This window comes from Lontra canadensis, unplaced genomic scaffold, assembly GCF_010015895.1.
Source record: "Lontra canadensis isolate GAN:19392208 unplaced genomic scaffold, GSC_riverotter_1.0 scaffold13, whole genome shotgun sequence".
Taxonomy (NCBI): Eukaryota; Metazoa; Chordata; class Mammalia; order Carnivora; family Mustelidae; genus Lontra; species Lontra canadensis.
Genome location: NW_022631007.1, coordinates 28405547 through 28418447, shown reverse-complemented (window position 1 = coordinate 28418447; position 12901 = coordinate 28405547). Strand labels below are relative to the sequence as shown.

The 12901-nt window shown below is 41.9% G+C and overlaps 1 protein-coding gene across 2 annotated transcripts in view; it reads left to right on the top strand.

Moving 5' to 3' along the window:
• The first annotated feature begins 657 nt into the window (after positions 1-657).
• LOC116867898 (CD302 antigen) overlaps positions 658-12901 on the top strand; it is a 131255-nt gene continuing 119011 nt past the window's right edge. Inside the window, exons 1-3 of one of the 2 annotated variants that reach the window (XM_032857901.1) lie at positions 658-816; positions 6229-6600; positions 12607-12777. In XM_032857901.1, the coding sequence (XP_032713792.1) occupies positions 723-816; positions 6229-6600; positions 12607-12777 (637 nt within the window). In that variant the 5' untranslated portion in view covers positions 658-722. The remainder of the gene's footprint in view (positions 817-6228; positions 6601-12606; positions 12778-12901) is intronic. The other variant, XM_032857903.1, reaches the window with a different exon arrangement.

Here is a 12901-nt window from a genome sequence, read left to right as displayed (position 1 = left end):
TGGTTCTCATTTAATTATTAAGAAAAGAGCTTACGTGCGAAGATCAGATGGTTATAAGGCCTAAATCGTTGGAAGTGTTGATTGTAGGGTCACTCAAATAGCTCTTGCTTGTAATTCTTTGTAACAATTGCGGTGAAACTGCAGCGTGCCATTACTGCGCCTTTGTTGGCGCTCTCCGAATACACAAGACGCAACCAAGGACACCTGGATTCTTTAGCTTGACCGCAGGAGCAACCCTACGGGTGCAGACTTCCGCTTTGGGGACCGAGAGGATGTGGTTGCCTTTCCCGCCCTGCCGGGCAATGAAGTCCTCCCACACTGAGGTGAAGTACACAGAGAACAAGGTCCTAAACAGACCCAACCCACCACCAGGGTGTTGTCACATCCCAGCAAGTGCCGCGTCCCCTCAACTTTACTGACGAAGAGGCGGGAGCCAGGACCCCCAAACCCGGTAGTCTGCGCGACCTCCGCTCTCTCGCTCCGCGCGCAATTCCCGCCTCTCCGCGGGTCGATCCTCCAGAAGGTGAGCCTGTCAGCTGGCAGTCTTCCCGCCACTAATTCCACGCCCTTGCCCCGCCCCGTCCCGCCTGATTGGCCGAGGGCGGGGGGGCGGGGCAGGACCCCCGGGGAGGCTGGCGGCAAAAGCGCAGGCTGGGCGCACCGGGAGGGGTGGGTGCCGCGTGCGCCTGAAGACCGGGTTGGACAGCTTGGGCCGGCTCAGGATGAGGAGGCGCTGGACGACCCTTCGCCGCGCCGCGGAGCTCCTCGTGCTGCTCCTCAGGAGCTTCGGTCTGGCGGAGCCCTCTGGTCGTACAGGTAACCGCGGGCGCGCCAGCCCGCCGGCGGCTGGGGCTCTCGACGTTGTGGGGTCTGCAGGCTTTTCTGAGTTCGTGTCCGGCTGGGCTCCGGGTCTCGTCCCCTCTGCTTGCCTCGGGGGTCTGGAGCCCAACAAGTGACCCAGCCGAAGGGGAGGTCTGGGGAGAAGGCACTCCGTGGCCCTCGGACTCCGGGCGGAGGGCGGGGTGGGTCGTGGAGGGGCAGGGCGTTCTTCTAGCTGAAGAAGAAGAGGCCGCCTTAGAGAAGGCGCGCGGCCTTCTGCGCCGGTCCCCTGTCCCTTCCTGGCCCTCTCGCCACTAAAGTCTTGCTTCCCCGGAGTAAAAGGCTCCTCAGCACCCCTCAAACTCCAACTAGCCCGTGTCGCCCTTCCTTCGTCTCTTGGCCACCTTGGCCACTCAGTGTCTAGAGGAACTGTCTAATCACAGCGCCAAGGGTGATTAACGATTGCCCGACTTCGCTGCACCGTTGCCAAAGGTGCACGTCAAAAAAGACGTCCGCGTGAGCTATGTCTCCTAAAGTGACCATGATCATCATTCCGTTATGATGCTCTCCCCGAAAGCCTTGAGCAGCGGTCTTTTCTTCTAAGCTTCTCGGCTCCAGAACAGTCCCTCGAGGCCTAGGGCCACACGTTGGAACACTGGTCGCTTGCCCGAGGACCACCTTCCTGCCTCTAACTGCGGAAGCAGGACCAGGAATAGACTCCCTCCCTTCGCTGATGCTCTGGGTAGTGCCAGCCTCACCATGGCCCCTGGCAGCAACCGGAGTTTGCTTTTACTTTCTTTTCGCCTTGGCAAAGGGTTCCCTGAGGACTTTCTTAGTTGCGCTGCACAGGGGGACAGTCAGTGAGCCTTCACCACCTACCACTTCTGTTACCTTGCCTGTTTGAGGAAGTAAAAGATGGGCAAGGCAATTTTTTGAAAACTGTAGGTTCCCCCCTGTGGCTCTTATTTTCTTGTGGCAGCTAAACTAAGTTACTGCCAGATTTAGACTTTTTTCAGAGAGTGTTGGGGAAAAGCTTCCCTGAGTGTGAGTGACATCACCCTATCTACATCAAGGATCTTTTAGTGCGCAGATGGTCTGGGCTGCTCACCCTTCTCCGTTCTTCTTTTACCCTCCCTGTTGGAAACTCCCAACAGGGAGTTTTTACTGGCTGTGAGAGTTCTATTCCACCTACCCCACAATCCAGGGCGAAAAATTACATTGCCATAACTAACAGTCAAAACACACTAACCTTTCAGTCACTGAAGTCTTGGTTTCCATCTGTTTCCGCTTTAGTCTGACTGTTTTGTCTCCCCCATGGAATTAAAGATTTCCTTAATTTTTGCAATCTCTGCAATCCCTGGCCTTTCTCATCAACCAAAAGCAAAGAGCACCAGCTTAACTCCATTCTCCCTGCACTAGGTCCTCATAGGTATTTGATTTTCCTGCATCCTTCCTCACCCTTAGCAACTGCTCTGGCCAGCTTACACACACCCTCAGACAGACCTGCGGTCCCATCAGTGGAAGTACTGGAAGTTTGAAACTCCAGCCCTTTCAGTACTTGTTTGGCAGTGTGTCAGCTTCATGATGCTGGTAGTGGCATGCACTCTGTCACGTGTATGCAGCTAGGTTTGTGCAGATGGTCTGGGTTGCTCAGGTGCTGAAGGAGTTCCTCTGTGTCCTTGGGGAAATGCCAATTTCTTAGTTTACTTTTTTGCCTCCTTGGAGAGCTAACAGCTTGAAGTAAAACAATCCTTCTGGCACTCCTAGGTTCTCACCAGCCCACACCACCCAATCTGAACCCCAAAGCTTTCTATCTCCTAGTAGATTGTCATAAACCCAAGGTCACTTTGGGATCTGTTTTCGAACTGGCAAACCCAGATTCTGATTCTTTCCTACTCCACCTGTACACTCTGCATATGTGGTGGTGACTCCACAAAATGCTTAACATTGTGAGCTGTAGAAGTACCCCTGAAACTAAAAACGCTGCAGTCTTCATCCTTCTGCCTCCGTCTCCCTCTCCATTTGCCTGTGATTATAAAATGTTGATGTCCAAGTTCTCTTTGGAACGTGCAAAGCTCTTTGGTTTAGGAAAGACAGAAGTTACCTAATGATTAGACAATAGGAGATGGTTTTCCTTTGACGGATGCGGCATACTAAAAATTCATTTTCAGTATATGATAATGTTACTTGGTTATTTCCTTTCAGACACCACTAGAATATTTATATAAAATGAAGCATATAAAAATTGCTACTAGGGATGATGAGGCTTCTTTTCATCAACCTCTGCCTTTTAGATTTGCCCAAATATTGTATGTGGAGGTAAACATTAAAATTCCATTTAGGACCAATATAAGGTAAGATGAACAAGGTGCAACATAAGGTTATCAATAAAGAACCTGTTTATAAGTTGCTCTGTAACTACCTTTTCAAAGTGTAATACATTTCTGAAATATTTTATATACCCTTATTTAAAAAATTTTCTTTAAAAAGGGATTATTTTCAGTCCTTCCCACTCTGCAATCCCTACCATCCCAATAGGGTCACAGGACTGAGGCAGACTGAATAGCTTTTGCTAAGAGTATGGAAAGAGAGGGGGAAAATCAGGAGAAGACAAGACTCTCCCTACCTTACATATTATGTATGAAAGCTTAGACATACATTATGTATGAAGGCTAATGGCAAGTTTCCTTAAATCATATCAATAATTAATGTCTGTGCTAAGTGACCACTATAGATGTCAAACATTGATTATACATATTAATAATACATATTGATTTTAATTTGGTTAAAAGACAGATTTAGAATAAGGCAAGTATTTATGAACATAGATGTTGCAATTAGGTAAGTTTGGCAACTCCTCTTTAACATAGCTTCTCCATGCTACTCCACATCTCTCCTGTAGTCTTTCAGAGTTTCTACAAGTTTATTTAAGTCTATGGGTATCCTAGACGTAAAACATATAGTAAATGGGAAAGGGTGAATTTTTTTTCTCTTCTATAAAAAGTATTTACAAAGCATCACTGTTACCTAAGTGCACATGCTTGATACTAATGGGATTCAAATGACCTAAAATGCTACTAGCATTAGCATGGCATAATAAAGTTATGAACATCTGTTCAAGAACAATATACAATGAACTTACAAAGACTGGTAAAACCTGCAAGGCTAGGAGAACTGTTATCTTGTGGAAGCACAGGATGTGAGTACTGGAAATGGCGTAGATATCTTATATTTCTCTGCTTTCATCTTATATTTGGAGATACAAAGACCCTGGAGAGATTAAGTGAATTCCCTAAGGTCCCCAGCTAACTGGTAGCTGAGGTAGGTCTTCAATCTAGGACATCTAACTCCTTATTTCACTGCTTATTCCACTATACTAACAGCTGTGGCTAATCTATTGAATTCTGCAATGGCAACTTGAGGAGTCTGGAACTCCGAACTGCAAAGGTAGCAAAGTTGCTGCTAACCCAGTTCACCTATCTGGGTTCAAAGGGCACAGAACAAAGTGCCCAGAAAAGAGAGCAATGAGACCACATGGCAAGGGAGGGTAAAGTTCCAGGAAGGGTGGTGGATGCCTATTCTCCTGCAGAAGCAAACTTCTTTTTTTCTGCAGTAATTGCTGATACTTTGGAATGCAAGATATTTTTGGAGAAATGAGAGAGAATAGTTTGGGAAAGAGAGGATAGTTTGAAAGACCCTCATGGGTCTGAGTGGATATTGAATATGTGGGAGGGCATTGGAGAAACTGTGTGATAAAAGTGAGTGATAATCTAAGATAGTATGTTTTCCTTTTCTTATTAACTGTCCTCCCAAATGGTGTCCATAATGTAGAGAATGGCAGAGAGATGTCGAGGAAGGAAGAGTGAGGGATGGAAGCTGCTATGACAAGGACACCTAGCTGCAGTTCTATGTAATATTTAAAAATACAGATATGAGAGCAAAAGTAACTTAATGTTATACAGGATTTTGTGGTTGTTCCTATTATTTCTCTTGTTGCTGCTGCTGCTGTTTAAAATAACAAAAATTCTCTTTAAAGTTCAAGCTGAAACTTGACTTAATTTTATAGTTATTATTTACATAATGAAATTTCCCCCCAAGTCCTTAGCATGAGAATTTTTAACTCTAAATGCCTGTGAATTATTATTAGAAAAGGTATCTTTCATCAGTAAAATCAGTGATTGGAAGCTGGCATCAAAATGAAAGTGCCTTCTGGGAACTAAAGTTTTACAGGGCCTTTTGCTGAACCCTTTGGTTTATTGGCAATGATTGTTTAAATTTGCCTAAGATATTTCAGTTTTTGTCTCATCAACATGGACTTTTGTGCTATGACTTCAAAAAAATGCTTCTCTGTAAAAGCACTGGCCAAATTATTCAATTGTAATTTGTTACAGATGTGACTCTTGTTCCACAAACTCAGGTGTGCAATAACAATGCATTAGTTTGTTTTTATAAAATCAAAATAAATATTTTCTGCAGCCCCATTCCACCAAGTTAGCAGAACTTCAGTTTCTGTCATCACTGAGGTCTCTCTAATTCATGAGAAATTGCCAGGAAAATATTCAGGGAGGTCCTCCTTTAGCTTTCAGCTTACATTCATTGCTTCTGAGTTTCCTACTGTCCAAACCTACTGTGGTGAATTCTGTATTCAGGTCATTTCTGGAGCTCAGGTTCAACCTCCCTAGGTGATCCACAGAGTCAGCAGCCTCCCCCACTAGCCCCTCCCCACGGGCTTCCCATCATGTTCCTGAAGGTGCTGTGGTGGAGAACACAGTTCTCTCCTATCCTTAGTATCCAGACCTTCATTTCTTCTCATCCCTTTACCCCATTATTCTACTTCGGTGCCCTCAGAAGTCTCCGCATCTCTTCTGAGCCACATTAATGCCATGTAATAATTTGCCCTGCCATAGTAGCCAAAGCATAAGCAAGACAGAACTATGGTCCTGAATAAGTTCAGGATATTTTTCATTGACCAGCTGTCTAAGGAAGAAGAAAACTAAGGAGCTTCTTCATCTCATTAAATAAAGGGGGGGGTTATTTCATGGAATAACAATAACATATATATACATATATATACTCTTCTAAGTGCTTTAGAGGTATGAGCTCATTTTAACTTAACATTCCATATGAAGTCCTATTTTACAAAGGAAGAAATAGGCATAGTGGTTAAATACCTTGCCCTGATCACATGGGAAATATGTAGCAGAGACAGACTATGAACCTGGCAGACTAGCTCATGCTCTTAACCCATACCAGTGTCCTCTGACTTTGTGTAGGGCATTGCGGTTTATAGAGGTTGGAGGGTGGGAATAGTCCAGTGGTGCTCAGACTCTCCTCAGCAAGCAGGGGCCAAGGCTAACCACATAGTCGAGAATTCTAAAATTTCTTCTTTGACTGTCTGTCTTGACTCAGGTAATGATCCATTCACCATCGTCAATGAAAACATGGGCAAGTGCATCAAGCCACTGAATGACTGGATAGTAGCAACAGACTGTGATGGAAGTAGGGACATGTTATGGAAGTGGGTGTCCCAGCATCGACTCTTTCATTTGCAATCCCAGAAGTGCCTTGGGCTAGATATTACCAAACCCACAGATTCCTTGAGAATGTTCAGCTGCGACTCCAGTGCCTTACTGTGGTGGAAATGTGAGCACTACTCTCTGTATGGAGCTGCCCAGTACAGATTGGCTCTGAAGAATGGACATGCTATAGCAAGTACAAATTCATCTGATGTGTGGAAGAAAGGAGGCACAGAGGAAAACCTCTGTGACCAGCCTTATCATGGTGAGTATTGGAGAGGAACTTTGATTCATTTGCTGTTGTATTTGGTAAACGTGACATTGAACATGCACAACTGATCACAAATAAAGTCATGCATTGGTAAGGGCAGTGAGCTAGCATTCAATACCAGGCACTGTGCATTATCATTGAGCTGCCTATGTGAGATTGGTGCTACTTTTCCCCTTTTACAGGTAAGGCTAGGAGGGGTTGGGTGCCTTGTCAGAGGTTACACAGTCACTCTGTAGTAAACCTGGGATTTGGAATCTCTATGATACATGAGCATATGTATTTCCTGTGATTACATTCTGAACTCCAGAGCAAAGAAGACGTTAGAGTAACAAGAACTCCTTCATGCAGGATGAAATTCAAATGACCTAACAAAATCAAACCTATTCAAAGTATAAAAAGAAGAAAAAAAGAAAAAAATAAAGGAAATTGTATTTCTCCTTGTCTACAGATTTTTATGTAATGGAAAAACTTGAAGACCTCATGTGAGTTTATTTTTATTTTTGGCATGTCTGTCACACTTTGATGTTTGTATTTATAATTTTAAGAGTGGACTTTTTTCTCAATTGCTTTCAAAAATAAGTCCACCTGGCCCTTAAATAATGTGAAGGTTAGGGTTACTGCCCCCACTGCAGTTAAAAATTTGATTCACCCAGAACTTAACTACTAACAGCCTAGTGTTAACTGGAAGCCTTATGAACAATGTAAACAGTTGGTTAACATGTATTTTGTATGCTATATGTATCACATACTGTAGTATTAAAATAAGATAAGCTAGAGGAAAGAAAATGCTATTAAGAAAATCATAAGGAGGGATGCCTGGGTCTGACTCTTGGTTTCAGCTCAGGTCAGGATCTCTTGGTGGTAAGATGGAGGCCTAGGTCTGGCTGTGCATTGAGCGTGGAGCTTGGCTTAAGATTCTCTGTCCCTTTCCCTCAGCCCCTCCCCTGCCACTCAAATACGCATGGGTGTGCCTTCTCTTTCTCTGTCTCAAAAAAAACCAAAACAAAACAAAACAAAAAACCCATAAAGAATAGAAAATACATTTTCAGTACTGTACTGTATTTATAGAAAAAAATCCACATATAAATGGACCTTTGCAGTTCAAACCCATGTTATTTGAGGGTCAACTATATACGAATATTGCCTATGAGGGAGCTGATCATGAAATTTATGCTGGGTCTAGAAACTAGATTATAACAAATTTCCAAGTTTAAAAAGAATAAGTCAGGTGGGGCTCCTGGGTGGCTAAGTTGGTTAAGTGTACAACTCGATCTCATCTCAGGTTTTGATCTCAGGATTATGAGTTCAAGCCCTGCGTTGGGCTCCATGAATTGAGCTCCATGATGAGCAGGGAGCTCACTTAAAATGAATAGGTTTATTTTTTTAAACCTCTAAATGTAATTAGTTATCACCCAAGCAAATCTTTTATATCATGTTGCTCTGAAATTACATGAAACGTTGATATATAAATATATACTTAATCACTTTTCTAAGTCTTAACTATTATCTCATCTTTGCTCTTCTTTGTAAATTTACTTAGCTTTACAGAGATTTTTCTTTTCTCTCAAAGCTCATTTAAGCTAAATTTGGCCCCTTAGAGATCCAGTTATCTGCACAAATTTCTCTCATACAGTAACTATTTCTATTTCCTACTGAAGATGCATCCATTTCTGAGATGTCAGGTTCTAATCTTATGGGAAAATATTAGATTAGAGAATTAGAGATGGGGATTTCCTTTTCTTTAATCCTCAGTTCTTGAGTAGTTGAACAAGTCTGTTTATGCTAGTCAGCTCCTTCCTATATATACGATGGAATACTACTCAGCCATCAAAAGAATGCCATTTGCAATGATATGGATGGAACCAGAATGTATTATGCTAAGCAAAGTAAGTCAGTCAAAAAAGATTACCATATGATTTCACTCATATGTGGAATTTAAGAAAGAAAACAGATGAACATAGGGGAAGGAATAATAAGATTAAAAACAGAGTAGGAGGCAAACTGTAAGAGATTCTTAAACTATAGGGAAAAAACTGAGGGTTGCTGGAGGGGAGGTGGGTGGGGAGATGGGCATTAAAGAGGCCATTTGCCCTCTTTAATGAGGGCTTTAATGAGCACTGAGTGTTAAATACTAGTGATGAAACTGAATTCTACCTCTGAAACTAATGATACACTATATGTTAACTAATGAATTTAAATAAAACCTTGAAAGAAAAAAAAAGAAGCAATTGCTTTCTGGATACCACTTAATGGCAAGTTTACATTTTGCCCTTTGAAAGTTTTTCTCTAACTTGGCAGCTAAGAGAACAAGTAATGAAAGGAAAATGCCTTTTAAACTGGATTTGACTTGTTTCATTGTATTTGTTCAAAGATCAGAAAGGATAATTTTCTTGGCAGGGCTCTTTCTGTCTCCTGCCCCAAATTCTTTTAAGGGATGTGGTTGTAATTGTAAATTCCTTCAGTCCCCCAAATTTCAGTCTAACTGGTTTTCTTTCTAATCCTATGGTTTTTATTTTATGCATTTGTAATATTCTCCCAACAAGGGGATCTTCTGATTTCGCACAACTGCCTAAATGATCAGTAGCACAAAAAAGTCTAAGAATCTACCTATGGTACCACCCCAAAGAGAGCAAAACAGCAATGCCACAGCAAGACCCCACAGGCAGAAAGTGTTTCCTGACCCTACCGAATACAATATTTGGAAAACTGAATTTTCAAATAAGAAATTTAGAGATTTCTGAGAAAAGGCTCACAGCTCTGATTCATCACCACATACCTCAAGTTTTAATTTGCGCAAAAGCCACTGTCAAACCTGCCTCCTTTTCTCCATTTCTTTCCAGGTGATTAGTACCATCTAAGTGGTGAATGACAGGAAATCTACAAGTCACCTTAGAGTGTCCTGCTTTCCTCTCTCATTATTTACATTTAATCACATATTAAGTCCTGGCAGTTTTACTCTTTTAAATTTAAATAGTCCCTTCCTCTTCTTAGATTAGAGACTACTGTTTTGTTCTTTTTTAAAGGTTTCATTTATTTGTTTGACAGAGAGAGAGAGAGATCACGAGCAGGCAGAGAGGCAGGCAGAGAGAGAGGGAGAAGCAGGCGTCTCTCCAAGCAGAGAGCCCGATTTGGGGCTCGATCTTATGACCCTGAGATCATGACCTGAGCGGAAGGCAGAGGCTTAACCCACTGAGCCACCCAGATGCTCCTAGAGACTGCTGTTTTAAGGACTTTATCTGGGACCCTTTGTGTCAGACTCCAAGTATTGGTTCCTGCCCCACCTTTTGTCTAGCAGTGTAGAGATAAGAAAGATAAGATAACCTGAGTCCCAGTAGAGTGAAGTCCAAGTTTATCCAGCTTGTTAGAGCAAAGCTACCGATCAAAGCCGTGATTGAATTCCCCAAATACAGCTTTTTTAATTTCTCCCTTGATTTTTGCTCTATATTTTTTACTTCTAATATAAGAAAAATTATTTGTCATTGTGTTTTGGGTTGCCTTTCTCTCCAGCCCCCACCCTGTGTGAGTCATATTCATCACAGAGAAAACTTCAGTTGTATAAATGTTACGAAGGGGTTGCTTCTGACTAGCATCCAGATAGGCATTTATATCAATCATTAAGATATCTTGAGCTCACTCGTACTCTTCAAGTATGAATATTTGGCAAGTCCAGAGGAAATTGACTGAACTATCTACATTTTGAACAACGCTTAGGAGCCTGCCCACCTCTTTAACCACTGAAGCCACTTTGCCTCAATGGAAAAATTAATGTTAGTTTTCCATGTAAGTGATTCAACTCACAATTTGTACCTACTGCAGAATATGCTGTTGTTTTAAGAGTGCTGTCATCATAAATTCACACAGAAGATGGAAAGAAGATGGAAGAAGACAGGAAAAGCCTGTCTCCCTAGAGAAACACATGGATTTAAGAGGTCCAGTAGCAGTGAAGAATGTGTGAGAATAAAATTCTTCCTGAATAGTTAGCATAATTTAGCTGCTACTGATGTGGTGGCGGTTATATGCTTATCATTCTTCAAAGCATGTTGTGACTAGGTGAGCTTTTTAATTGAAGCTCAGCTTTGAGCTATGAAACATAACTTGAAACCTGAGAAGGCAGCCATTAAAGTCACAAGTTGTCCTTAACATGTCAAGTACTCTAAGGAGAGAGCCAGTTCTCATCCTTATCACTTACAGTTTACTGAATGTCTTACTTAACGTCACTGTAAAAATGGGGATTTCACAAAAAAGTGTAATACCTGCCCTATTAATCTTACAGGTTTATGGTAAAGAGGAAGTGAAAGAAATGTATGTGAAAGCACTTAGTATAACAGAAACAGGATTTTTAGGAAGAAACTGATGGTTCCTCAAGTAATGGTTGCCGGGCTCAGGGACTCCTTTTAAATGCTATGATATGGGAAGAGAAGTGGTCATGAGCTTTTGGGAGCTTAGTTATCATTAGAAATGAAACATAGGGGGACACATGGGTGGCTCAGTCGGTTAAGCAGCTGCCTTGACTCAGGTCATGATCCCAGGGTCATGAACCGAATCCTACGTTGGGCTCTTTGCTTGGCAGGGAGCTTGCTTCTCCCTCTGCCTGCTCTGCCTGCTGCTCCTCCTGCCTGTGCTTGCTCTCTCTCTCTGACAAATAAATAAAATATTTTAAAAAATGAAATATAGGTAATAAGCAGTTTCCCTATAAAATATAAGATCAAATTACTCTTTAACAGAAATATCCTGTCTAAAATCATTTATGTCAGAGGAAAACAAAACCAGTATTCCTTAAAAGATAGTTTGCAAATAAAAGCATCTAGATTATTCTTACTTTCTGCTCTGCTGCTGCTTAATATATTTGAAACTGTTAAGTATAATATTTCAGTTAAATGAACATTTGAGAATGATACAGAATGTGGAATCAAATACCATCTTAAGCACACTTTTAAGCAAAGCTGTGAGACATTTTAATGGACCCTAATAGCCTGATAAATGGTGATAGGATCCGATCATTATGCTTTACCTAATAGCCATTATTTGATCTGATAATGACCTTGGTTTTAAACAAACTAAGGATATGGATAAAGGTAACCTTTATCCTGTGTAAACTATCCTGTGTAAAATAATTACACAGTTAGCTGTTCTATAAAAACACCTTTCCAAGAGAACTGTTACCCGAAAAAGTATTGAGCACTTCCTTTAGTATTTCTAGGCATGCTTGAGGTCGGAATAATTTTTCAGCTCCTCTCCACGTACCAGGGAAATTTTTTAAATGAAAAACTAGTTCTGCCACCTTGCTGGCCACCAGCTCGTCCCTTGACTGCCCAGCTAAAGCTGGTTCTTTTATAACCTGAATTACCATGCCCTGCTCCTCTCCAAGAACCTTCTCAGAGATCCAGCTGTTCTTTCTCCCACTTCCTCGAAATGCACAACCTCAATCCTATCAACAATCTGTGAACAATGGGGCTATGTGTCCATCTGGCTAACTACAGTTTATTCCAAAGTCCACACCCACCTTCAGTGATTCCAAGGTATTTTTCTGGCCCCACTCTTACTAAAGAAAAGAAAATAGAATGTAAATTCAGTCTCAGGCAGGGCAGCCCTGCCTTCTACCACCCATGGTAATCAGTTTATCCGTGCTGGATCAAGCCAAGACCATTTAGCTCTTCATCACACCACTATAAGTGAAGCTTTCCATGGATTATCTCATTGAATCCTCTTAAACAAACCTATGAGCTAGATACTATCATTCCTAACTTTCAAATACAGAAACTGAGGCTAATAGAAGTCTGAGAGCTTGTCCACAGCCACACAGTTGAGCCAGCATTTTAGTTCGGAGCTGAATGCTGCATCCATGCTCTGAATTTTCACACCGTGCAGCCCGCTTAGATACTGTATTCTCTTATGTGAAAACAGCAATCTTTCTTTCACAGAAAATTTAGGAATCAGTTAACTGAAGGTGATTGTCCAGTTTTTAATTTTCCTTTCCTCTACTTCCTCCCCACACCACAGAGATCTATACCAGAAATGGGAACTCCTATGGAAGACCTTGTGAATTTCCATTCTTAGTTAATGGGACCTGGCATCATGAGTGCATTTTTGATGAAAATTATGGTGGGCCATGGTGTGCAACCACCTTAGATTATGAATATGATCAAAGGTGGGGCTTCTGCTTACAACCAGGTATGTATGGGCTAGCAGACTTTATATATGGAAAGAAAATAGATAACCATTTATGTGAGGCAAAAGGGAGAAGGAAGAGTCCAAGATAACTAAAAAATGACTGCAACAATTATTATCCTAGAGA